Genomic DNA, 25,397 nt, shown 5'->3' on the forward strand with positions numbered 1-25,397 from the left:
TACAATATTGAGTCTTCCTGTCAAGAACAATGCATATTTCTTCATTTATTCAGTCTTTAATAGAAAGTTGTAGTTTTCTGTTTATAGGTCTTACTTACCTCCTTGAAAATTTGTTTTAAGTATTTTATGACTCTTGCTGTTAGAATGTTTTTTTCCTATTACATTTTCTAAGTGGTTATTGCTGATATAGAGAAAAGCTTCTGAGTTATATATGTTGATCTTATATCCAGCCAATTTATTGATTTCTTTGTTAGTTTTGATAATGTCTAAGAATTGCCAATTTTTATAATTTTTGTGTACTTCTAGTACAATGTTGAACAGTGGACATATTGAGGGCTTTCTTTTTTTTGTAAGTTTAATAGGCATGATTTTTGTGTCTCTCTATGTAGTGTAATGTTTGTTTTCAAGTTAAAAAAAATTTCCTTCTATACCAAATTTGCTACTTTTTTTAAATTAGAAATTAATGTTGAATTTTATGAAAAGCTTTTGGCATCAATTATAATTATTTTTTCTTCCGTTAATTTGTTAATGTAATTAAATAATTTTTAAAAATTATCTACCTTTGCATTCCTGTAATAAACTTTACTTAGTTATTATGTACCAGTCAAGATGCATGATTTTAATTGTGTACTGTTGGATTTGATTTACCAATATTTTATTTCAATTTTTGCTTTTGTTTTTGTGAGATTGAGGCTAATGACTTTTTTGGTGTGTTTTGCTCTGTGTATTCTGTTTTAGTGTCAGAGTTATACTGGATTCATAAGATGACATGTGAGTTTTTCATTTTTTTCTAATGCTCTGGAACAATTTGCAATACAAAGGAATGATCTGGTCTCCTGCTGTCTGATATGGTAGCCACTAGCCACAAATGGCTGTGGAATATCTGAAACATGGCTAGTCTGAACTGAAATGTGCTGTAAGTGTGATATATCCCTTGGATTTTGAAGACAGTGTAAAAACTATGTAAAATGCCTTAATAATTTTCTATACTGATTACATGTTGAAATAATAATATTTTGGACATGTATTAAATAAATATATTATTAAAGTTAATTTCACCTATTTCTTTTACTTTTAAAAATTTGGCTATAAGAATTTTAAAAATTTTATATGTAGTTCACAATATATGTTGGACAGTGCTGATCCAATCCTTGAGAGTTAACTAGAACTTTCCTATAAAAGCCTCTGGACCTGGACCTCCTCTTTTTAGGAGATCTTTGATGACTTTTTCATTTCTTCTAGGGTTGTTAGAAAAATTTACTACTTATTAAATCGGTTTTGATAATTTTCCTAGGAAGTCATCTGTTCCATCTAATTTTTCAAATTTATTGGTATAAAATTCTACAGAGTACTTATTTATAGTTATAATGTAAATCTGTAGTTTTGTTTCCTTTTCACTTTTTTTTTTTGGCATGTGATTTTTTTTTCCCCTTGATTAGACTTGCCAAGATTTTTTTTATTTTAATGATCTTTCAAAAACCAACCATTGAATATACTGGTTAGGTATATGATTTTGTCATCTAGTTCTTTAATTTTTTTTTTGTACATTAAATGCTTTTTTCTATTTTCCTTGAGTTTGTTACTCTTTTCCTAAATTATTGAGTTGAATGATCAGTTCATTTAATTTTAATCTTTCTGTTTTTCCCATAAATGCATTTAAGGGTATATGTTTTCCTTTAAGTGTTGCCTTGACCATATCCCATAAATTTTGATATATTTTGTTCTCACTGGGTGATTGTGTGTATATAACCTGGCTATGTCTTTCTCTTCACTTCTGCTTTGTTATAAAAATCTGCACCAAGATCACTTAGCCTTTTGAGTGACTTCCCATTTCTATCACCAATAGTGGAAACGGAGCCAATTTATTCTGTAAGGAGCGTAACTTTTCATTTGCAAATTGTCCAATCATTTGTTCAGTAAGTGCTGTGGCCTATTTCATAGTGATTGGGGCCAGGGGTATCCTCAAGCTACTTTCAGTGGTTGTATCCTCTTCAAGTCCTTGCTTTAAAGTATTAACTGTCATAGTTCATCATGACTTATAAAGCCCTTGTCCCCAGCTCACCCTTCACCTAACAGGGCAGTTCTGGCATATTATTGTTATCAGTGCCATCATCATCTTTATCACCACTTTTATTTATTCAGCACCTACCCACGTTAATTACTTAATGCCCCCAACAGTCTTGTGAGACAGATATTTTTATACCCAGTTTATATATTAGGAAGCTTGGAGGGGTTAAATGATTTGCCCAGGCTTCACGCAGTTCGTAAATGCTAGAGCTAAAATTTGAAACCGTGTTCATGTAACTGCAAGTCCGTTCAACTTGACCACAGCATTGATGCTGTATACTGTCGCCTCTGGCCTTTCTGCCAGCTTCAGCCTAAGATGAAACGTTTTGCTGGCTATGACTGCCTCCATTTCTTCTCCTGTTGCTTCTGTGGGTTGGTTGAGGGCAGAGTGCTGAGGGACAGTGGAGGAAGGGAACGAGCCCTTGCAGGAGTGCTCAGAGAGGACCCCTCTCCCAGAGTCTCCTGCCAGTCTCTTTTGTGATGGAGGATGGCCTCAACCTTATGTCTCCCTTATCCTCCAACCCCTTTTCTCTATCCCTAGCCTCTTTACTGCTCCAGAGTCTGAGGAAGGCAGTTTATCTTGAAAGAACATTCTAGTTCTTAGGCTTTGCTGCAGGAAGATCCGGTCTCTTTCCACAAGGTTATCTGGGAAAATTTCCAGGAATCTATTTGCTAAGCAGAGCTTCAGAAGGAATAGGTATGCATCACCTATTTGATTCGATCCCAAAGTACTATCTGTTCTAGGCCAATGGTTCTCAACATTTTGTTTTTAATTTAGGTTGAGTTTTTAAGATAAATACTATGACTTAAAAAAGCAATGGTAATTTTATTTGTAATATAGTTGTTTATAGTGATAATTTTAGAATTTTAAACTACATATGTTCTTCTATTCCCCTCACAAAAATTCTAGAAAATTCTGACACAGAGAAGGAGCTAACCCCCCCTTTTTTCTCCTCTGTCACTCTGCTTTAGGTGAGCATCACTGGTCTCATATTGCATGCAAATGTTTAGAGGAAGCAAGCACCTACATATTTAACTGTGTGTGAGGCAAGTGGTATGAGATGTGTTCAGAAGCACGCACATGCTATTTCCTTCTGAAATGAACTGCTCTTCCCTGGAGAGTATGGATCTCCCTCACATGCCCCTGTTAGCATGTTGTTTTTTAATGAATCCATTACAAGTATCCCTCCCTTTTAGATCAGATCTTAATTTCTGCAGAAATTTCTTGTGTCCTCAGTCTCCAGTCCTGTGATTGACGTGTAGCAGGTGCTCAGTGTCTGAAGAATAAATCAGTAGAGAGTGCATGAGAGAGTAGGAAATATTCGTGGTTTGTCTCTTCTTCTCCGTCCTCCCTATGCGTTCTTCCCACCCACCCTCCAAATGCAGAGAAAACATTCCCCATTAGCATTGTCTTCTGAGATAATCCAGTCCTAACACTGTCTTGTGTGAGAAGCAATATGTGGTCCCCTGGTCATCAACCCCTAGCACAGTACTGAGAGATCTCTTACCTGTGGACTCATACCTTTGAACCACAAAATGGTGTTTTGTCAAGGTTGATGGCTCTTCTTGTAGAGGGGGAGTGTACAGGCTAGCAATGCTTTTGGACTGATTCAGAGCAAGTTGGTTTCTCAAGCTTCCTTGTAATGAAGGAACTTCATGCTTAACTGGGTCACTGTCTCTCTGAGAATCTGGAGTGACAGATGCTGGCTATGGTTGGTTGAATTCTGCTCCACACGGAGTTCCTGCCAGTTTTACTTCCTGCCGTAGACAACCTGCCACAGGAGGAGACTTAGGCTCTGGTTGCTAATGCACCCAGATGAGAAATGTGTCATGTCTGTCAAAAGCTAAAGTGGTTACCAAGGCAAATGAGGACAGACTCCCAAATTACATGATTCTTTGGAGTTTTGACCTTCAGTCATTACCTATCTGACCTCTAACCCTAAAGTAAATCTTTGACCTTAAGTAATGAAACCCTTGACTAGACAACTTGGCATCTTTATGACAATTCAAGGAGAATCCTGTGTTCTCTTGGTGGGCTTTGGTTAAGGTATTAATGTTCTGTTCCATCCAGATATCAAAGAGATTTATACATTCTGGATTGTTTAAGTAATTATTGTGCTTCCTTGTGTAGAATGCATAGTTGATCCTGGACTAGAAGTTAAAAAAAAAAGGAAGTAGGATGATTTGCTCGTGTAAATTAGTGACAGGAAAATGGATGGATTTTTTTTTTTTTTAAGCCTCAAAGACTGCTGCTAAGAAAAAAGAAAGTGAGGATGCTTTACCCTAATGACGAAAGGAAAAAGTGAAAGAGAGAAGAAATGAGTTTGGAAAGAGAGAAGAAATGAGTTTGGAAACTATCTGCCTCATGTCCTTTCATTCTATCCCTATCCCTGTTTCAAGCCCGGAGGATCCTGTTTGAGAGGGAGAGAATAGATCCAAGTAACCAAGCTAAAGTCCCTATAATTGTCTGCAAGGCCTTATAGGATTCCTCCCACTCCCAACTTATCTCGACTTCTGCAACTCTTTCCTTTATCTCTGTGCTCTAGCCATGCTGGCCTTTGCTCTTTGTTGAGCAAGCCAGGCATTCTCTTGCCTTTGCACTGGCTGTTCCCTCTGCCTGGGATGCTCTTCTACCAGATATCTAATGGTCAATTCCCTCTGCTTCTTCAAGTCTTTGATTTAATGCCACCCTCCCAAAAAGACCTAGTTAAAATAGCACATTCTCTCCCTCCTTCCCCCAACTGCCCTTTACTCATCTCTTCATCTTTCTTTCCGTAGCACTATCACTTTAAATATACCATATAATTTACTTATTTGTGTTGCCTGTTTGCCCCATCCCCTCCTACACTGATGTCAGCTCCCCGAGGGGAGGATCTTTGTTTGTTGCTCACATATCTAGCAAAAGTACCTGGTACATAGTAGGCCCTCAGTGCACGTTGTTGAATGAATGACTCAATATGCATAGTGGTTCTTTGGCTTAGAATGCAGTTCTCCAAACTCAGAAGTTTCTGGCCATTACTGTTTTTTCCTTTTTGGTTTGGCCTGCCGTACTTAATTGATTTGTTGGGACTGTTTTGTCATCATTTTTCTTTTTCTAACTAAAGGCCTTTTCGGAAAGGGCAGCTGGGTCAGACTAACTGCTCAGAAAAGCCGGAGGTTGCGGGAGTCCCTTGAAGTGGCTCCAACACTACTAGGAGAGGAGTAGTCCACGATGGGGGTGGTTTCTTCCATCCCTACAAAGATTGTAGGGATGCTTTCTTGGGTGCAAATTCTCATGCGAGTCCCCCTCAAGAACGTGGCCTCTGAGACGGTTCCAATCTCTGCAGAGGTGGATGGCTCGTTGAAGAGAATTTCAGGGCCCAGTTCAGCTTAGTAACAGAGCTGTGGAGGTAACAGTCAGGTCCTGCCTGATGCCTGGCCAAACAAAAGAAAGTGACTTGAGCTACTCGTTGGGGGTTGTGCTGTTGGGGTTCTGATGTAAGGGCCTTCTTTTGGTCCTGCCTTCTCCATTCTCATTGCGAAGAAATGTGAGAAGTGGTCAGGTTGGACTTGCCAGATTCACAGGCTCACTTGAAAGGATTTATCTTCAAAAGCAGATTTTCCTTCTTCCACCTTGACCTCTCTTGCCTTGCCAATTATTTATTCTTTCTTTCCTTACTCTCTTACACATACACACACTTCAGAAACTATCCCTGTCTTGGAGAATTTTATGTAAGAGGTCAGGCAACAGCTATTCTGGAATTTTCTACCAATCAGAGTCCTACTAACTTTAGCCATCTGGTATACAGTGGGGAAAAAATCCAAAGCAGGGAGAAAAGACCTCTGAGGGAACAAAGATCTAACACAAAGCCTAAGCACAAAAATCTATGCAATTTGTTTTATAGACCAGTGTTGTCCGCTAGAAGTATAATGTGAACCACATGTGTAATTTTAAATGTAGCGGTAGCCACGTTAAAAAAGTAAAAAGAAACAGGTCAAATGAATTTTAATATCTTTTATTTAACTCCATGTATCTAAAATATTAACGTTTCAACATGTAATTAATGTGAAAATTATTAATCAGATATTTTATTTTTTCACTAGTCTTCTAACCCTGGTCTATATTTTACATCTATAGTACATTTCACTTTGGACTAGCCACATTTCAAGTGCTCACAGCCACATGTGGCTGGTTGCTACCATATTGTACAGTGTACATAGAAGGCTCTGATCCAGAATGAATCAGCTTGTGTTACATGTTATTCTGACAATTAATTTTCTGGTTTCCCAGCCACAACAGATGAAATAGTAAATAAATGACGAGAGCGACGGAGTAGTAAAGGATGGCAGGGAATGGGCAGTAGAATTATAATTATGCTAGCCTTTTACACCTATGACCCCTGAAGTACATAATGTGGTAGCTTGGCAGAGTAATTGAAAATAATTGATATCTTTCCATGCTTGTCCTCCACCTCATAACCCAAGTCACCGCAAAAAGGCTAAATTGTATTCACTGTTCTCTAAGAAAGCAGGAAAGTGTGAAGAGTTTGTGGAAAAAGTTAAGGAAGATTTCTATCAGGTGTTGCTAAAATAACAGTGTTCTAGTACCAGAAACCTGGGAAGTAATATACATAGGTAGGAGTCTCAGACTACCTGGTAAGGCCCCCTCCATTTCTAAAGCTGAGAGCCCACAAAGGACTTGGAGGAGCCTGCAAGTGTGGCTTCAACTGGGTGTGTCCCTCCTCGTGTCCCTAAGATTGCTAACTTCTTCAGGTCCGCGGATTTCCCTTCTGGTCCATGGGGCAGAGTTGCAGGTGGAGCCTTGGAACCTGCCAGTCTCAGCTGTGGCCTGGGCCCCAGCTGGGTTCCAGGGACCTCAGGAGTCTGGCTTGTCCCTTTGAGAGACTTTCTGGATGGACTCCCTTGGATCTGGTCACTCCATGGACATTTGCTTGGGACAGTGGTACCCAAGTGTATGGGTCTGCTGTTTGAGCTGCGGTACTGAGATTCCAGCCAGCAGGGAGCAAACCAAAAAACAACAAAAAACAAAATGCCAGAATCAAACACCCTCTTTGCCTTTTCTCTGTTTTTGTTTCTTGTGCATTTATAGAAAATTATAAAGTCAGGAGCAAGGAGGGTAGCTGTCATATAACTAGTATGTATTGTTCTCACATAAAACATTCAATCCATTGCTGCCTGTTACATAGTTTTATCTCTCTATTCCTTTTTTAGGCCGAGGAGTCTTGTAAATGTAATGGCTGGAAAAACCCCAACCCTTCTCCCACTCCCCCGAGAGCCGATCTGCAGCAAATAATTGTCAGTCTAACAGAGTCCTGCCGGAGTTGTAGCCATGCCCTAGGTAAGTTCCTAAATCTTCCAGGAAACTCTTAACATCATTGTTGCCTGAAAGTTCTAACGTACTGAATTCCATGGGTTAACCAAACTTGGACACTATTTACCTCTATATGAGGCAACAACAAAAGAGTCTCTTTAGTCTCGTGACTTTACTGGGGAGGGCTTCATGTGAGAGACGAACCCTGCACTGTTTGCATTGACTCCTATCAGTCTCTACCCCCTTTTCCCAAGAGCTGGGTTCGACTAGGGGATTGCCAAATAAGCTGAAACATGACAACTGAGCTCGTTAGAATAGCATGTGCTGATGTGTTATGGTGGGGCTGAGGGTCTCTGACTCCCAGGGTTGAAACCTCAACCAACTGGTTCTTCCTCGAATTATTATTGTTATTTTATTTTCGGATTCCCTGAACTTTCTGGAAGTTCTTCATTTTATCTTCATATTCTTTCGTTTCCTGTATCTGGTAGCTCTTTCTTCATTGGAGTTGTGTTTGGTAAATGTTTACTTGTGTTTCCCTTTCAACTTGCTTATCTGTCCCCGCAAGATAATCATTGTCAGTATGGCAGGATAGACACTGCCAGAGTTACTCAACGGGACTGTGTTAATATGTTCTTGTCCTAATACTAGTTTTAGGGTAAAAATTTTTTTTAATTGTATTTTGTTTGAGTAGATAAAAATTAATGGGTAGTTTTCCCTAGATATTAAAATTCCAGTTCATAAAAGTTCTTGGAATATTATAGTTACTTTTCAGCCTTCAGTTTTCCAGTCTTCCAAAGAATGTCTCTCTGTCCAGTTTACTGTCCAGTGTTGCAAGGATGTAGCAATAGTCTCTCTAGGTGGCTTTTTCCACCTGACCATTTATAAGTGGGTGGCTTCTTTTTGACATCTTTCTCTCAAGCTTCCTGCTGATATCAAATGGTGCAGCATTGGCCTTCAAGGTTAGCATGGCATTAGGTCGAGTCTGAAGTTCTGTTTTATACTCAGTTGGGGAGTATTTCAGTACTTGCAGAGCAAAAAAGTAGATAGTGTGATCTTCCCAGGAAGTTACTGCACTGGAGTAACCTTCTGAAAAAGGAAAGAGAGAACATTGATCTCACAGAAGAAATAAACACACTAATAATTTCGTCATTGTGTTGATTTAACTGGTGTCTAAGATAATGTAAATCTTGATTTTTGAAGCAGCCAGTGCAGAGGAAAGATTCCAAAAGTTACAGAAACATCTTTCTTGATAACTTTTTCACAATTGATCCCTGAGCAAATGCCCTTTAGAATTGCCTCAGAAAATATGATGCAATAAAAAGCTGGGCTCAAGAACTCCGTAAGCACTGAACTTGAACTGTATTTGCTATTGATGGAGAAATCCGATTATCGTACATCAATTAACATTTAAAAACAGAGTCTTCTTTCTTAGCTGAGCAGATTGTCTCCATTCTGAGCGTGTAAACACACATGAATGCCCAAAGGCAGAAATAGCCTTTTACAAAGAGAAGCCAACTTTGTTCCCTTTATGTTTCTTAACAAGTTGAAAACAAATACTGTTATTTGACAATACATAATCAAGAATGGGAAAAAAAAGGGGGGCCGGCCCGGTGGCGCAAGCGGTTAAGTGCACGCGCTCCGCTGCGGCGGCCCGGGGTTCGCTGGTTCGGATCCCGGGCGTGCACCGACGCACTGCCTGGTAAGCCATGCTGTGGCGGCGTCCCATATAAAGTGGAGGAAGATGGGCACCGATGTTAGCCCAGGGCCGCCTTCCTCAGCAAAAAAAAAGAGGAGGATTGGCAGATGTTAGCTCAGGGCTGATCTCCTCACAAAAAAAAAAAAAAAAAAAAAAAAAAAGAATGGGAAAAAAAAGTACATATCCTTTGACCTGGCAAATCCATCCCAGAAATTTAACCTACCTATAGATTAAGATGTGCCTTGAAATTAAACCAAAAGGGCAGTTATTATAGTCTGATTCATGATATTAAAAAACTAGAAACAACCTAAATATCCCGAGGTAGGAGATAATTGATTGAATTATGAAAATCTGTATTATAAAATTCAATCTGGCTGTTAAAGAAAGATATATTTTCTAACATGGAAAGATATTTTAACATATTATTAATGAAAAAAGCAGTCATAAAGGAGCTTAATTGGAAGTTTTATAGCTTAGGACTAAATGACAGGATCTGCCAGCTCGAGGTCAAATCCTGGCTCTACACCCCGTAGCTGTGAGTTGGAGCATATTATTTAATCTGCCCGGACCTCGGTTTTCTCAGTTCTAAAATGGAGTATCTAAAATAATGGTATCTACCTCCTAGGATTGTTGTGAAGATTAAATGAGATAATGCGTGTACAATTTTAGAACAGTGCCTGGCAAATTAATGCATTATTATTAGCTCTTCTTGTTGTTAGTGGTCGTATTACAATACTCTCAGAGTTCTTTCACGTCAAACAACAGACATGAATTCTGTCTAATTTAAATAAGAAAACAGTGTTGGTAGGAATGGTAGTGGTAGCTCCCAGAAGTTGGGAACAAAGGGAAACCCAGTTTCGGTTTGGTCTGGGGATCTCAGCTGCTGGAGTTTTTGGACCTTCTGTCTGGACACTGCCACTGGGTGATTCAGTTTCAGCTGCCTTGGTCCTTGTGAGTATTGGTTCAGGATTTAAATCCCCAGAGGAGGGGACCTCATTGGCAAAGTGCCTGTCATGTGCCCCACCATCAGCATTTCACCCTCAGAGAACTGCATGGAAGGTGGTCATTCTCAAATGCGTGGATGCTGACTCAAGTACAGCATCAGGAGTATTAGCTCATTGTATTCGTTTAGAAAATATGACGTATATTTTAATATATATGAACAGGAAAAAATCTGGAAAAATGTATATTGAATTGCTGACAGTGATTTTCTCAGAGTATTGGGGTTATAGGTGTGTTAAAAATATTTTTACCCTTCTCCTTCCTTTCTCCCTCTTTACTGTCTATCCCTCTTCCCTCTACTTTCTTAAAACTGAACTGTCTGCACCTTTTCAAGTATTCTTGGAATTATTGCCAGAATGCCCTAGTTTATTTATTGATCTTAGTATCAGGGATCTAGAAAACCTTCTTCCAAGATTACGCTTCCTCCCTCCCCCAACCCCAACTTTTTAAAAACTTTTTTTTATGGAAAATTTTAGACATATGTAAAGGCAGAAAGAATAGTTTAATAAACCTCCTTGTGCCCATCACCTGCCTTTAAAAATTATTAACATTTTCCAATTCCCCCCCTCCCCTTTTGTCAGCATATTTTTTTTTTATTTTTTTTTGTGAGGAAGATCAGCCCTGAGCTAACATCCACGCTAATCCTCCTCTTTTTGCTGAGGAAGACTGGTTCTGAGCTAACATCTATTGCCAATCCTCCTCCTTGTTTTCCCCAAAGCCCCAGTAGGTAGTTGTATGTCATAGTTGCACATCCTTCTAGTTGCTGTACGTGGGATGCGGCCTCAGCATGGCTGGAGAAGCGGTGCCTCGGTGCGTGCCCGGGATCCGAACCCCAGGCTGCCAGTAGTGGAGCGCTGCGCACTTAACCGCTAAGCCACGGGGCTGGCCCCTTGTCAGCATATTTTAAGCAAGTTCCAGATATCTTTTCTTATCCATGCAGATTCCTTCTTAATTATTAACAACGAAATAGAGGTTGGGGTCTAAGGAATTCTGTCAAGCCTGGATTCTCAAATACGTTTCAGTTTGTGTATGTTGTTCTATTTTCACAAGTCACTGTTCTGAGCATGGTTAATGTAGTCACCAGTAATCATACATGTCAATATGTAATGGTCCTGGACTTGTCAAAATAAAACATTCAGGCTTGTCGATTGAGATGATATCTATTCTATTGATTTACTGTTGGGCATCTTTTGGCTCAGCCATCCGTGCTCTTTTGACAGTGAGCTCTGGTTTCATGTGGTCTCCATCCCATGCATCCTTAGCCTGCCGTAGTTTGATACTCTTCTGTGTCTCCTGGGTATAAAACACAGGACTGATGGCCTGATCAAGTGTAAAGAGCATTCAATTGGGAGTTAGGAAATATGAATTCTAGGCCTGGCTCAACAGTTTACCAAGTTCCTTAACCTCTGCAGGTCAGTATCTTCATCCACCAAATGAAATGTTTACTCTAGACCTGCTGTCCAATATTATAGCCACTCACTACATGTGGCTAATGAGCACTTGAAATGTAGCTACTCCAAATTGAGATGTGCTGTAAGTGTAAAGTACTTGCTAGATTTTGAAAGCTAAGTATGAAAAAAGAGTGAGATATCTCATTCATATTGATTACATGCTGAAATATTTTAGATATATTGTGATAAAATGTACTATTATTACAATTAATTTCCCCTGATTTTTAGACATAAAATGCACATGTGGCTCATGTTATATTTCTATCGCATAGTGCTGGCTTAGAACATTTTAGTCTATTCTCTGAAATTATTTGATATTTGAGATTGGTACAATCAAATTCAGTTTACAAAAATTTGAGGAAGGATTCTAACCAAGCCCTTCATTTGGCCCAAACATTTCTCCTTATTTTAGTATTAATAAAAATTCCTTATGTGGGGACTGTTTGTTTAAATAGAAACCTGCTTCTATGACTAGGAAAGGAGGAAACACACTATTGTTATCAAAACACAATTGGAATTTTTGTTGTCATTTTGCAGTCCATTTTTCTGAACTGTGCCAGAACATGCTGATTATTAGATTTGATTAGTGAGAGTTTTTTGCAGTTATGTAGAAAGTTTTTGATTATTTTTCAATGCCATCGGCTTTTTCTGATATATGTATATTTAGTATATATATTATATGTACACACACACATATATATATTTAAACGTTACAATAGTGGCAATTCTTTATTACTCTGGTTACCTCTGCTTACCTGCTTAATTATAATAAAAACTTTCCAAGGAAAGTAAAAAGCTAGCATTAACAATTATACCAGAGTTTGTTTCTTGAATAGTATGAAGTGTGAGGGGACTACGGTATTTTTCTCATGGACTTTTTTCAAACATTTAAATCATAGGCAGTCATCTGAGCTGACTCATTTTCTCTGGCCTTACCACATTTACATAGACCTCTACCACTTAATCACCCACCTGTTCCCATTTACACATGTACTGTGCAGATGCCAAGTGACATAAATATGGGGCCCAGCCAGCACACTGGCACAGCCACTTGAGTCAAGTCAGCATATTCCTCTTGGCTGGGTGTCCTTTGTTTTTCTGATGCTGCCTTTTACACACAGCTTTCAGAGTTGTCTGGAGCTGTGAGTCTGGTACAGTAGAGGTTAAGGGGATGAACCTGGTAATATTTTTCCTGCTTACTTGACTGAAGTTATTTTCCCCACCTTCCTTTGGTCATGAAGTCCTGGTGATTTTCTCTCCATGTGCCTCCCTCTAGCACTGCCCGAATTCGGGCTTATTGTGTTTTGTTTGGTTGTATCTACACCAGCACCTGGAGTCCCTCTCCATTCTTGCGTATGGCTTCCCAGGAAAGTAGTGATCTAATCTCATCACATTCTCCTGCTTAACCCTCTGAACTTCCCATTTCTCAAAATGCAGCCTGACTTGAGCTGAGCTGCGGGATCAGTCAGGCCTCCACCATCTATCTAGCCTTTCTCCCAAGTGCCTGTGTTGCCTTTTGGCCACGAGGCTGTTCCATGTTCTCTGAAGGTCCTTCACACACTCTCCCACCTTAGGTACAGAGGCTCACACCACCTGCAATGTCTTTTCTTCATTTTCTGTCAGAGGAACCCTGCTCACCTCTAGAACTCAGTAGAGAGAATAAAAGCCTTTTTGGAGCTCTATTGCAGTGTTCCTTGTTGTATAACTATAATTTTCTGTACCCTTGTTGGTTTTCTGTACTAGACTGAGATTAAGGACTGACTTTTTCTCTAGTTCCTAATATATTTAGTTCCTTGAGCATAATTGAGTTTATTCCTTTATTGGTAAATATTCATTGAATTCAATAATACTCAAAAGATGGCTGGTTGCATTTATTTGCAGGGGAGCTTTCAAAGTTTATAATTTGTGCTTGCTCTGTCCAACACAGTAGGCACTAGCCACGTGTGGCTACTGAGCACTTGAAATGTGGCCAGCTTGAATTGAAGTGTGCTGCAACTGTAATAGGCACACTGGTTTTGAAGACTTAGTATGATAAAAGAATGTAAAATATTAATAATTTTTTGTATTGTGTACATGTTGAAATGAATAATCTGGTATATGTTATGTTAAATAAAATGTATTATTAAAATTAATTTCACTTTTTTTTTTTACCTCTTTTAAAGTGTCTACTAGAATATTTAAGTGTACCTATGCGGCTCGCATTCTATTTCTATTGGACTGAACTCATCTGACAGGCTCTTAATCTTAAGCTTTTCCTTTTCTCCATTCCAGATCTGAGATTACAAAAGATGAAACCACTTTTAAATTAGAAGCCTTTTGCACATAGTCAATTCAAAAGGTTTCAGTGAGGGAATTCGTTTTACCTCTTCTAGCCTTGACCTCAAATTCCCATGAACAAAAAATGTATTTGAACAGCTTACAAATCCTCCGGATGCTGAGCCATTTGCTTTCTTTCCAGTCCAAAGGAGCAGAGACATGTTAGCTGCCTGCCCAGCTGCTGCCTGTTCCCACTGCGGGGCATGTGAGGACTGGCAGACTGTCCTCAAGAGAAGTTCAGGCCAGTGATACATGGAGCCAGGGCTTAGCGAGGGTCACAGCACATGGTGACAGTGCACTTCCTGTTCCCAGCCAGGCAACAGCTGCACCATGATTCTTGGCAGCAGGCATTTGGCGGGTTGCGCTGTGGCACCCTGGGTATTTGCAAGTCTGACACAGCACGGAGAGGTGCCAGGGTACACCCTCCTGGAGAGATGTAAAGACAGCAGACCCTCCCCCTGTCCTGACTCACACCTTCCCTCAGCTTCTCTCTGCCCTCCACACACAATGGACATTAGAGGAAGCTGTGGGCGACCAGGAGGGGTGAGCTTTTCCCACAAGTCAGGCGTTGGCCGTTCTTGGATAATTATATCAATGCTTTGTACCAGGCTCCTAGGAGACTATTTGAAATGAAAGCAGGGTCCATTGCCTTTGATTATCAAATTCCAGGTGGAGGAAAGATTTATTAAAAACTTTTTATTTGGAAATAATTTCAAACTTACAGAAAAGTCATGCGAATAGTAACGAAGAACTTCCCATATATCTTTTGCCCAGATTTACCTATTGGTAACATTTTGCCGTATCTGCTTTGTTATTGCTCTCATATATATACAGACAGACAGATTCATATATATGTGTGTGTGTGTGTGTTTGTATACTTTTTTTCCTGGACCATATGAGAATAAGTTGCACATATATCATAGCCTTTTGCCCCTAAATACTTAAGTATATATTTTCTAAAAATAAGCATGTTCTTTTACATAACCTCAGTTCAGTTACCAACTTAAATACATTTTAACATTAATGTAATATTTTTATCTAATCTACTGTTTGTATTCCAGTTGTATCACTTAGACCAAAAATGTCCTTTATAGCATATTTTCCTCTTGTTAAGCATCCAGTTTAGCATCACATATGTATTTAGCTGTCATGTGAAAGGAAAAAAGTTTGTCTACTCTACTCACAGTCAACATTTCCAGAATACTTCTGACACCAAATGTGTGTGGGTTTTTCCACACCAAGCAATTCTCCAGCTCTGCAGTGGACACCGACAGGGTGGCCTACAATTTAACTCAATTCTGACATTAACTGCCTGTAGTTAGTGCAGACTCCACAGGTTAAAGGCTCAGTCCTCCTCCTTCCCTCCGCTTCAGATGCCAATCGCAAGTCTGATTTATTACCTGTGCTTCTGACTGACCAGCTATAAATTGGAGGTTCCCACGGACCTCAGGAAAACATTTTACTTACTAGATGACTGGTTTATTATAAAAGGATGCAACTCAGGAACAGCCAGATGGAAGAGATGCATGTGGCAGGGTATGGGGGAAAGAGCACGGAGCTGCTATGCCCTCTCCAAGCGTGTCGCCCTTCCAGCGCTTCTATATGGTGACCAACCCAGAAGCTCTCTGAACTCCTTCAGTTAGTGTTTTTACAGAGGCTTCATTACGTAAGCATGATTGATTAAATCATTGGCTATTAGTGATTAGCTCAATCTCTAGACCCTCTCTCCTCCCTTAGGTAGAGGAGGTGGGACTGAAAATTCCAACCCTCTAATTACTTATTGGGTTTCCCTGGCAACCAGCCCCCATCCTTAGAGGCTTTCCAAAAGTCACCTTATTAACCTAAACTCAGGTGTGGTTGAAAGGGACTTATTATGAATAACAAAAAACACTCCTTTCACCTTTATTGCTCTTGTTACCTAAGAAATTCCAGAGGAGCACTGTGCCAGGAAAGGGGACGAAGACCAAATATATATTTCTTATTATAAGTCACAGTATCATAGCAAGTCTCTTTATCCTCCTTTCATCTGGAACAGTTCCTCAGCCTTTTTTTTTGGTCTTTTTTTTGTGTGTGTGAGGAAGATCAGCCCTGAGCTAACATCCATGCCAATCCTCCTCTTTTTGCTGGGGAGGACTGGCCCTGGGCTAAGATCTGTGCCCATGTTCCTCAACTTTATATGGGATGCCGCCACAGCATGGCTTGACAAGCGGTGCGTCGGTGCGCGCCTGAGATCTGAACCCAGGCCACCAGCAGCGGAGCGTGCTTACTTAACGGCTACACCATGGGGCCGGCCCTTTTTTGGTCTTGTATGATGTTGACATTTTGGTAGAGAGATGTTTTAAATTTTAAAAACAATCCTGTTAAAGAGCTGGAAGAAAATACATTTTCTCATCTTTGGGTTATGTGGGAAAGACTTTTGCAAGGAAGACCTTAAAGAAATGCTAAACGTAGATTTGACTTCCTAAAAAATTTAAAATTTCTATACAACCAAACCAAACCAACCAACCAACCAACCAAAAACCCCCAACGATATCCAGGAGCATTTGCAGTGAATATGACAAACGTAAAGCTCTTTCAAGGCAATAAGAAGACCAACATCCTAAAAAAGTAGGCGGAGGACATGAATAGGCTGTCCTATTCAACAAATGCAAATGGCCCGTAACATGAAAAATAAACAACTCCAAGGGCATTCCAGTGAGTGCAAATCAGAACAGTGGGTGACCCTGATTAATTTTTTGAAAGATTGATTGAACTACTGAGAATGATTCTTCACTGTAGGCAAGAGTGAGGGAAGAGGGTATTCTCTCACACTACTGATATAGTGTACATTGATGCAGACTTTATGGGGGGCTGGGAATTAGGGAACTTTAAATAACAGAGCTTTAAATAACAATGACTTAGTGTTATGAGTTCTGTGAGAGATTAATTGCTATAGATTTGTGCATTGTAGTTTACAGATTTTTATTTTAGTTTAGTTTTTAATAATAATCTTCCAGACTTGCAAATAACAGAGGCACATCTCTTTAAGAAAACATACTTTTAGGTAATCGAAGGGAATCCATTTGCCTCAAAAAGGCTTCTTTAGAAAAGATTAACAGAAGGGTTTCTTTCAATATTGAGTGACCCTTTTTGGTTAAATATGAGTTGATTATCAGTACAGTAAATAGTTTAGCTTTGCAGTTAGAGTGAAGTGCACCTGGGTGTTGGCATGGGTTGGGGTTGATTGTGGGCTCCTGAGTAAGTCCTATCTAATTCTGGTCAACAGCCCCAAAGAGTCAGGAGCAGTCTTTGGTTTTGGTAGAGATGGGGTTGTTTGAGGAAAGTGGTGTTTTAGGAAGGCTATTCTGGGAGCAGAGAGAACAGTCTGGGGGCTGCTATTTTGGTACTTTGGGCTTGAGATCACAATGACCACAAAGGTAGGAATGGGGGAAAGTGATAACTCTGAGAGAAAGTGAGGAAGCTCAGGTGAATCTGGCGGGAGGTAAAGAACCATGAAGGAATGAATGATGGGCTCATTGGCAGAAACAGGGCTGGCAAGAGGGATTCGCCATTTTGAGGAGGGCCATGAGGATTTTAATCCTATAGTCAAGTTTGCCGTGATGGTGGTGCAACCTTGTTGCTGGGATGGGGAGGCTGTGAGGTGGGGTGTGGGGAACATTTGAGCCTGAGGAAGGGTTAGCTGGTGAGGTGGATTTGGTGAGAGGGAAGAACCGAGCGCTAGTTGCTCAGAGACGGAAAAGAAGTTTTGGTCAAAAGGGGCCCCTAGTGGGAGAGTCTGAGAACATGGCGGGTCCAGACGACTAGTATTTATAGTGTAGTCATAACTGTCCTTGTCTAGCTTTCTTATTACAAGGAAGCTTCTCTTTCACAGCAACTTGCCTGTACCTTCCCTTTTCCCTCCTCAAGCAGATGATCCACTCCCTCTACTTTCATCTGATCTTCCCGCACTCCATCATTCATTCTACGAAGCTTAACGCTTTTTCATACAAAATCATCCTTCTGCCTCAGTATACCCCCTTCTACCCCAGACCTACCTTTTCTTCATTCTTAAAGGAAGAGATATGCCCTCTTCTGCTGTAAAAGTTACCTCCATTTGTCCAGAAGAGCCTCTCTCTTCCTGCCTTCTGGGAAATGTGCTGCTTCATTGACATTTTCCTCCATCTCCAGCTCCTTAGTCCTTTTGTACTTCGAGTTACACACAGAGTTTTGAGGAGAGATCATGGATTTCATTATGGGCAGAAATGAATTAGAAGGAAATGAACCTCCTCAGGTCTCACTTCTTAAGCATTTTAATTTTTATCTAGTCTACTCTTCAGAATATGCTTGAAGATGGTTCCAAACAGTGGTTTTCAAACTGTGGAGCCCCAACAAGGGGAAGGGATACGTCACCACCCTTCTGAAAATAGGAGCTTCTGCCTCTGTTTCAACTAGAGCTACTCTTTCTAATTCTGATTAAGAATTCATTTGGGTAAAGTGTTTTGTGGTTTAAAGAAAGTGAACCATTGGTTTAAGAAATAAATCATGGCGTGTACTTCCATGAGTTAAACCCACTCTATGTTAGCACCTTAGACTATTTCATATAATGGAGAATCTAAAGGAATCTATATTATATTGTAGGTGGATTGCTTTCATAGCTCATCACTGGAAAGAGGTTAAAACATTACAAAGTAAAAATAGTCTTAAATAAAATTGTTTCTGTAAATAACTGACATAAAAATTTTGACCTAGTTGTCTCCAGAATGAGGCCTGTCTCCCAAAGGCTTCAGGCTGACCTCAAGGAAAATTTTGCAGTCTTCAGAAAAAAAGATGACCTGGCAAACATTCTACTTAAATGGAAGTCTGATTTCGGGCATCTTTTAGAAAGTGATGAAGCCATATATTGTGTAGCCAAGGAGAAAGTAATAGATTTGAATATTAATTTTTGTGTTTACACACAGATACATGTATTTGTAATTTTTTTATGATGTAAGTTATGTTCTTGAAAATAGTTCAGTCAGTTACTCCTTTTCTGTTTGATAATGTAATAATACAGTTTTAGTGTTGTCAAGTTTAGATGTATCCACTAGATTTATTCCACAATGCCTAAGGCAGACTGATCACCAGATTTCCTTCCTCCCCTCTTACCTTTTGAAAAGGGTCTGTGGGGTGCACACGCATGCACTTGTAGGTGTGTGTACATGCACACTCATCACCAATGGCCCATGGCCTTGGGCCCATCACTCTGCCTTTCCATTACTTTTCTGCATTAGAAAGAAGTGAAAGGTGGGTACCTCTGCCCCTCTAATTTTAACGCATTTAATATGGCTTATGCGTGGCCATTTGGAAGGCCTACCCTCTTGGTATTTACCCTCTGAAAATGCTTTTGATCCAGATATCTTAGTTTGCTTTTGATCAGATATCTCAGAAGCAAACTTCAAGACAAGGATTTGAATGCGAGTAGTTTATTTGGGATGAAGGTAGTGGAGTGGAAAAGTGAGACAAGGAGGAAAAGGTGACCAATGAAGGGTGAGTTACTAGCCAGCTCCCACTGTGGGCAACTGGTGCTTCATTCTGTGGGGGAAGATGTGGGAACCAGTGTAGAACACTTACCTTAGAGTTATGCCACCTGAGGGGTTAGGGAACTGGGGTATTTACATGCTGACTTCTTTAGTCTTTGCTTAAAGGCTGCTCTTGAGGCGCATGTTGGTGGCAGAGCAGATTACAGTGACTGCAGAAGGCCTTAGGTAGGGAAATGGAGCTACTGGAAGTTGAAAGCCAGGAGGTGTGCCCTGAAGTGGCAAGGGAAGGAGAAATGGGTAGGGTACCAGTAGCATTCTCTACCCCAGGCTCCTGATGGAGCTTCATGACTTAAAGACAAGAGCAGTGTGGTCTCTGGGGCAGACTGACCCCTGCCCGACACCTTAGCAAGTATTCCTCAGTAATCTTTCATTCTATCTCCCTTCAAAAAGGCAAGGAAAAGCCAATCGCTCTTCTACATATTGTAGTCTTTCTTTAAAGACCACCTCCAGCACTTCTGTGTCCAAGTATTTTTAAGCCAGCACACCAAGAGCTACAGCTAAAAGGATCGTTCTTGAAGTGCTGGCACCCATTATGCAGCAAGCATAGTGATAAGTGCTAGGGATACAGAAATGAGATGCATGGTCCCAGCCCAGGGGAGCTCTTGGGCTAGTGGGTAGTTATTGCATGGCCTACCTAGAGAGCCCTTTTAAGTGAGGAAGGACTTGAAGTGAATCAGCTAATCATCAAAATAATATGTTTGTGGGTGCTTTAGAATTTGGGTCAAACATTCTTCACTTTCAGACCATGACTCTGCCTTGTTGGCCTGAGTGACATCAGATGAAACAGCATTGAATCTCTCTGAGCCTCAGTTTCCTCAACTGTAAAATGGGGTAGCTAATACCTACTTCATGGGATTCTTTGAGAATTAAATGCAATAGCCTTGAAAAATGGACTGGATTTGGGTAGAAGAGAGGACAGAGGCATGGGAGAGGAGGAGGTCAATGGATAGGTCACTTAACTAGAGTAAGACGATAGACAAAGGTAGGAAAAGGGGATTTGGGGGCTTGATCATGGAGGATGTTGAATCTCAAGCTCCAGTAGTCCTTGGTATTTGCTACAGAGACAGTGAGGTTTCAGTGTTTCTCCGTCAGAAAGGCTGAGGGAAAGGGCTTCATTTAGTCTTTACCCTAATTGTTGTATTCTTGGCCAATTGAGCTATTCACAGGACTTAGAACTAAACCTTTAGGGAGCTTGGTTTTGTGCTCTCTTGAACCACAGACCCACAAATTCTAGATCCACATCTAGGACCACAGAACCCTCTTGGCATGGTGGAGAGTTTGCTTAAGTGGAAACATATAAGAATTTAACACTAACATGACCAGACTTAGTGCTAATAAGTTCCAGATTTTAAACTATATTTTATTAGAATACATTAGTTGCTGGCCCATTTTTGGTGTTGGATGGGGAGACTAAGGCTCAACGAGGTAGCAGTCTCTTAATTATAAGTCAATTTTGTGAGAAGACTTAGATCTTATAGGGGTTCAGAAATTTCCTCTATTTATAATGCAGTCCAATGGATTGGTGTTCCGGAAGGTTGATGAGAGAGAACCTTCCATTAGAAAATTGAGAATGTTTGTGGTTTCCAACTAACCTCTCTCATATGTTCCTTTGATCTTTGTCTTAAGCTGCCCATGTTTCCCATCTGGAGAATGTGTCAGAGGAGGAAATGAACAGACTCTTGGGAATAGTGTTGGATGTGGAATATCTCTTTACCTGTGTCCACAAGGAAGAAGATGCAGATACCAAACAAGTTTATTTCTACCTATTCAAGGTGAGATTTTAACATTTTAAAGGCTTTCCTTCTTTCTCTCATTGTTCAAATGTGCTCAGTTTCTGTACACCAGGTCATGGGTGGGAAGGCTCTCAGCTCATGATATGTTTGGCCCTCAGGGTTTGCTGAAGCACGCGTTTCTTCATGAAGGATTCTTTAAAATGATCCACCATAGTGTTGAACACATCACTCTCCTTGAGAGCCTTGATACTTGTGTGCAAAGTTTAATATCTTTATTTGCTTACGCTAATAGATGTCTTTCCATCCACCCAACCATTCATTCATCCAACAAATACTTATTGCACACCTGCTCTGTGCATGGCACTCATGTAGGCATGAGGCTTAGATCAGTGGGCAAAACAAAGTCCTTGCCCTCGTGGAGTTTACGATTCAGTAGAAGAGGCGGACAATCAACGAGTAAATAATATATTTGCAGGTGGTGATAAGTGCTGTGAAGAGAACTAAGTAGGGTAAGTGGAATCAGAATGGCAGGGATGGTGGTGGGTAGGGGACAGGATCATAAGGAAGGGCAGGTAGGAAAGGCGTCTCTGAAGAGATGACAGTTGAGCAGAAACCCGAGTGCGAGGAGAGGAGCCATCCCTGAAAAGGGCTGGGGGAAGAGCCTTCCAGACAGTGGAAAGAACAGGCATCTAGGCTGTGCACTGAGTGAGCTCAGTGTGATGTGGGAACAGCTAGGAGGCCAGCGTGGTAGAGCAAAGGGAGGTGGGAGGGGAATTGGTTGAAGGGGTGGCGCTAAGGCCTTGAGTCTTAGGCTTCAGGGGGAGGGATCAAGAATTTCCAGGTTTGTCTTGCTATCTTGCTGCTGCTCTCTGTGCCTCATTGACACCAGGCACTGATTGTTGTTACTGCTTCCCATAGCTGCCTCTTTCTGGCTCTCCTCAGCTCCGTTTGGGTCGTATCCATTCCCTTTCCATGGATACACGTCTCCCCGAGCTTCTGATTGCAGTCAGGACTGACAGATGTGAGAGGGAAACTGGTGGTGGAACCGATAGAAAACTTCAGGTTGCCAAAAATAGATTCATAAAGGAGGCTGACTGAAGGAATAATTTTACAAAAAAATAAACTTGCTGGGGCCGGCCTGGTGGCGCAAGCGGTTAAGTGCACGCGCTCCGCTGCAGCGGCCCGGGGTTCACCGGTTCAGATCCCGGGCGCGCACCGATGCACGGCTTGGCAAGCCATGCTGTGGCGGCGTCCCATATAAAGTAGAGGAAAATGGGCACGGATGTTAGCCCAGGGCCAGTCTTCCTCAGCAAAAAGAGGAGGATTGGCAGATGTTAGCTCAGGGCTGATTTTCTTCACACACACAAAAAAATAAATAGACCTGCTACTTGAGGGCGCTATTGATGATGTATTGTGTAACCCTTAGAAGGATCTTTAAAAACAAACACAAAAAACAAACTCAAAACAGAAAGCTCAGAGCTTACAGCCAGGAAAAGTTTGCCTCTGTTTTGCATGACGAGGGTGGATCAGCTTTTCCATTGAGTTTCCTCTTTTGCTTTGGCTATTAGGAATCTCAGTGCAAATTTTGCGCCCAATTCCTATAGATTTTTTTTTTTTTTGGTCTGAATTTATTTGCTACATAATTTTCTCTTCTCCAATTTTATTAACTTTTGTCTTTTATTGTACTAATGGGGGTTTTGGATATGTAGGAGACAGGACTGGGAGGGAGAATTATATTTTTAAATTTCGGGGTCATGTGAGGATATTAACTCTAAAAAGGTTAATGGTGGGGGGGAGAAAGAGAGAGAGGAGTGAGGAGAGAGAGAGAGAAAGAGAGAGAGAACGAACGACTGAATTACGAACAACCGTTAGCAGGCACTAGGCTACTCCAGGTGACAACTTGTTGACATGGCTGTGAGGCCTGAGTCATCTCGATTGAACCCTGGCTGGTTCGTACTGTTTAGATCTTCTCTGGAAAAAGATCTTAGCTGAAGAAAAACAACGTCTGCATGACTGCAGCTATTATTTGTCTGGGAACTAAGTTCCCTGGCAGTGCCCCACCGCCCTGTTGGATGTGAAGGTGGTGTCAAGGTTTCCATCCTGTCAGCCTCCTCTTGATTCTGTTTATAACCAACCGAACAGGCCAGAAAGCATTGCTCTGCTTTGAGGTACATTTCCTCTCTCTGTTTCTTACCTTCCTCATCTTTAACAGTGCTAATATATTTGCTTGTGGGAACAAAATCCAAAATATTCAGCCTTGTCCCCACTCCCTCCCCGTCAAAATTATTCCTTGGGCAAGTGGGTTATAAATCATCCTTTCCTTAGCTTTTGAAAGGCAGTTCCTGTGTCTCATGTGTCAATAATTAAATTAAAATATATTATACACTTTAGTAGCATTTAAAAAACTTTAGTCTTGGATGTTGAAAATAAACTCAATGAAAAGCTGTTTCCTAAAGCTCATTTTATCCTGTTACTGTGACTCTGGAGCCTGGTTATATGAGTTTAAATCCTTACTAAATGTGACCCCCCCCGGATTTCCTTCTCTGTACAATACAGACAATAACAGTACCTACCTCAAAAGGTTGTTATGAGTATTAAATGAGATAATACGTATAAAGAACTATAAAGAGTGCCTGGCAAAGGTAAGGATGCAAATGCTTGCTGCTGTTATTAAAAGTTTTTTATATGCCCTCTTATCCCAGCTCCATCCTTTTGTAGGTGAAGAAACTGAGATTCAACATCTCCCCAGTCCAGCAGTTTATGTCCAAATTGAAACCCCCAATGGGTCCAGTTGCCAAATGGTCTAATTTTAACTGGGCAAAAAAAGTAGGCAGCCAGAATTATTTGTATTTAAATTTTATGATCAATCTTTATATATCCTTAGAAATGCATACGGTGACTTCAACATTTATTTTTGTAAAGATGGGCATAATACATTGAAAGGTCAGCCAACGCCATGTGTTAATAATGTATGTGGCGCACCTAGAGGGAATTGAGGCCCTTGTAAGACGCAGCCCAGTGGGGACACATGGCGATCTTCAGTCTTGGGGGTTCTTCCATTTCCATTAACTCCTCGGAGGATGGATGCCATATTTTGTTTCTATTGAAGAGGCAATAAGTGGAGAAAGGAGGGAAGATGTAACTTAAATAAATACGTGGTCGTGTATCATAACTGGCCCACATGTAAAGAAGATCCAAGCAAATGTTGAAGGTAAAGAATTTCAGTGTCAGATTTATTTTCAAATTGTCTGGATTAGTGGCTCTGTGTTCACTTTTCTCTCTCATATTTGCTCTTTGAGGGCTTTAAATTCCAGTGGCAGGGATTAAGAGCAGTGTTTTGTTTTGTGGGCATTGAGATGCCAGAACACTTGGCCTGCATTCTGCAGATGGAGAGGAAATGAAAAAAGACCGTAACAGTGAACGTTGCCAATGGAGAGCCCTGCAGAATTCCTTCCCAAAGAGCCTGGGCCCTTGATTATGCATATGACTTACAGCTGCTACAGACAGTCCCTCTGCCCAGCCTCATTTGTGCAGAATGGACCTCGGCCTTTTAGGGGTTTAAATAAGACCCTCCAGAGCGTCAGCACACCTGCAGTGGCCTAGATGGGCATGTGCAAAGTGTGCATGATGCATACTAAGCCTCTGGGTCAGTGGAAGCCAGAAACAGGAGGGAGAAGGGAAAGTGAGTTGCATAGAGGTGTCTGGTAGCCACTCTGGGTGCTCCAGGCTGCCCAGAGCAGAAAGGTGTCTAGTTCTCAGAGCTCTGGTCATGGGTATGAAGGCAAACTTGGGTTACCTGGTAGTCACCCATTTTATTGATTTAAGGATTTATTTACATGTAGTAGAGATAAATAGAATATGGTGACTTCTCTTCAAAGGCTGGGTGTGTGTATGTGTGTGTGTGTGTGTGTGTGTGAGAGAGAGAGAAAGAGAGAGAGACAATGATTGATTTTTTTTTTCTTTTAATGATTTCTTTGTAGCTCTTGAGAAAGTCTATTTTACAAAGAGGAAAACCTGTGGTTGAAGGCTCTTTGGAGAAGAAACCCCCATTTGAAAAACCTAGTATTGAACAGGTAAAAAGAGAAGCCCTTTGTTATTGCTTTAAGGCCGAACAAACCTTCTAATCTTCCTTCCATCCTCCATCCCTGGCTTAGAGATGGTCACAAGTTTGTAGAAATTGTTTCGGATCAGAAGTGAATACTTAGTTTAATAAGTGATTTAGCTGTTTTGTCTTTTAGGGTTGCTGTATATTCAGAATTCACT

General features: G+C 40.7%; 1 protein-coding gene across 2 annotated transcripts in view; it reads left to right on the top strand.

Moving 5' to 3' along the window:
• The window catches only part of KAT2B (lysine acetyltransferase 2B), a 91,031-nt gene that overhangs the window by 21,376 nt on the left and 44,258 nt on the right, over nt 1–25,397 (top strand). For both annotated transcript variants that reach the window (XM_058553797.1, XM_058553806.1), the window contains exons 2-4: nt 7,279–7,405; nt 21,028–21,173; nt 25,115–25,207. In XM_058553797.1, the coding sequence (XP_058409780.1) occupies nt 7,279–7,405; nt 21,028–21,173; nt 25,115–25,207 (366 nt within the window). The remainder of the gene's footprint in view (nt 1–7,278; nt 7,406–21,027; nt 21,174–25,114; nt 25,208–25,397) is intronic.

The sequence above is a fragment of the Diceros bicornis genome, chromosome 2 (assembly GCF_020826845.1).
Source record: "Diceros bicornis minor isolate mBicDic1 chromosome 2, mDicBic1.mat.cur, whole genome shotgun sequence".
Taxonomy (NCBI): Eukaryota; Metazoa; Chordata; class Mammalia; order Perissodactyla; family Rhinocerotidae; genus Diceros; species Diceros bicornis.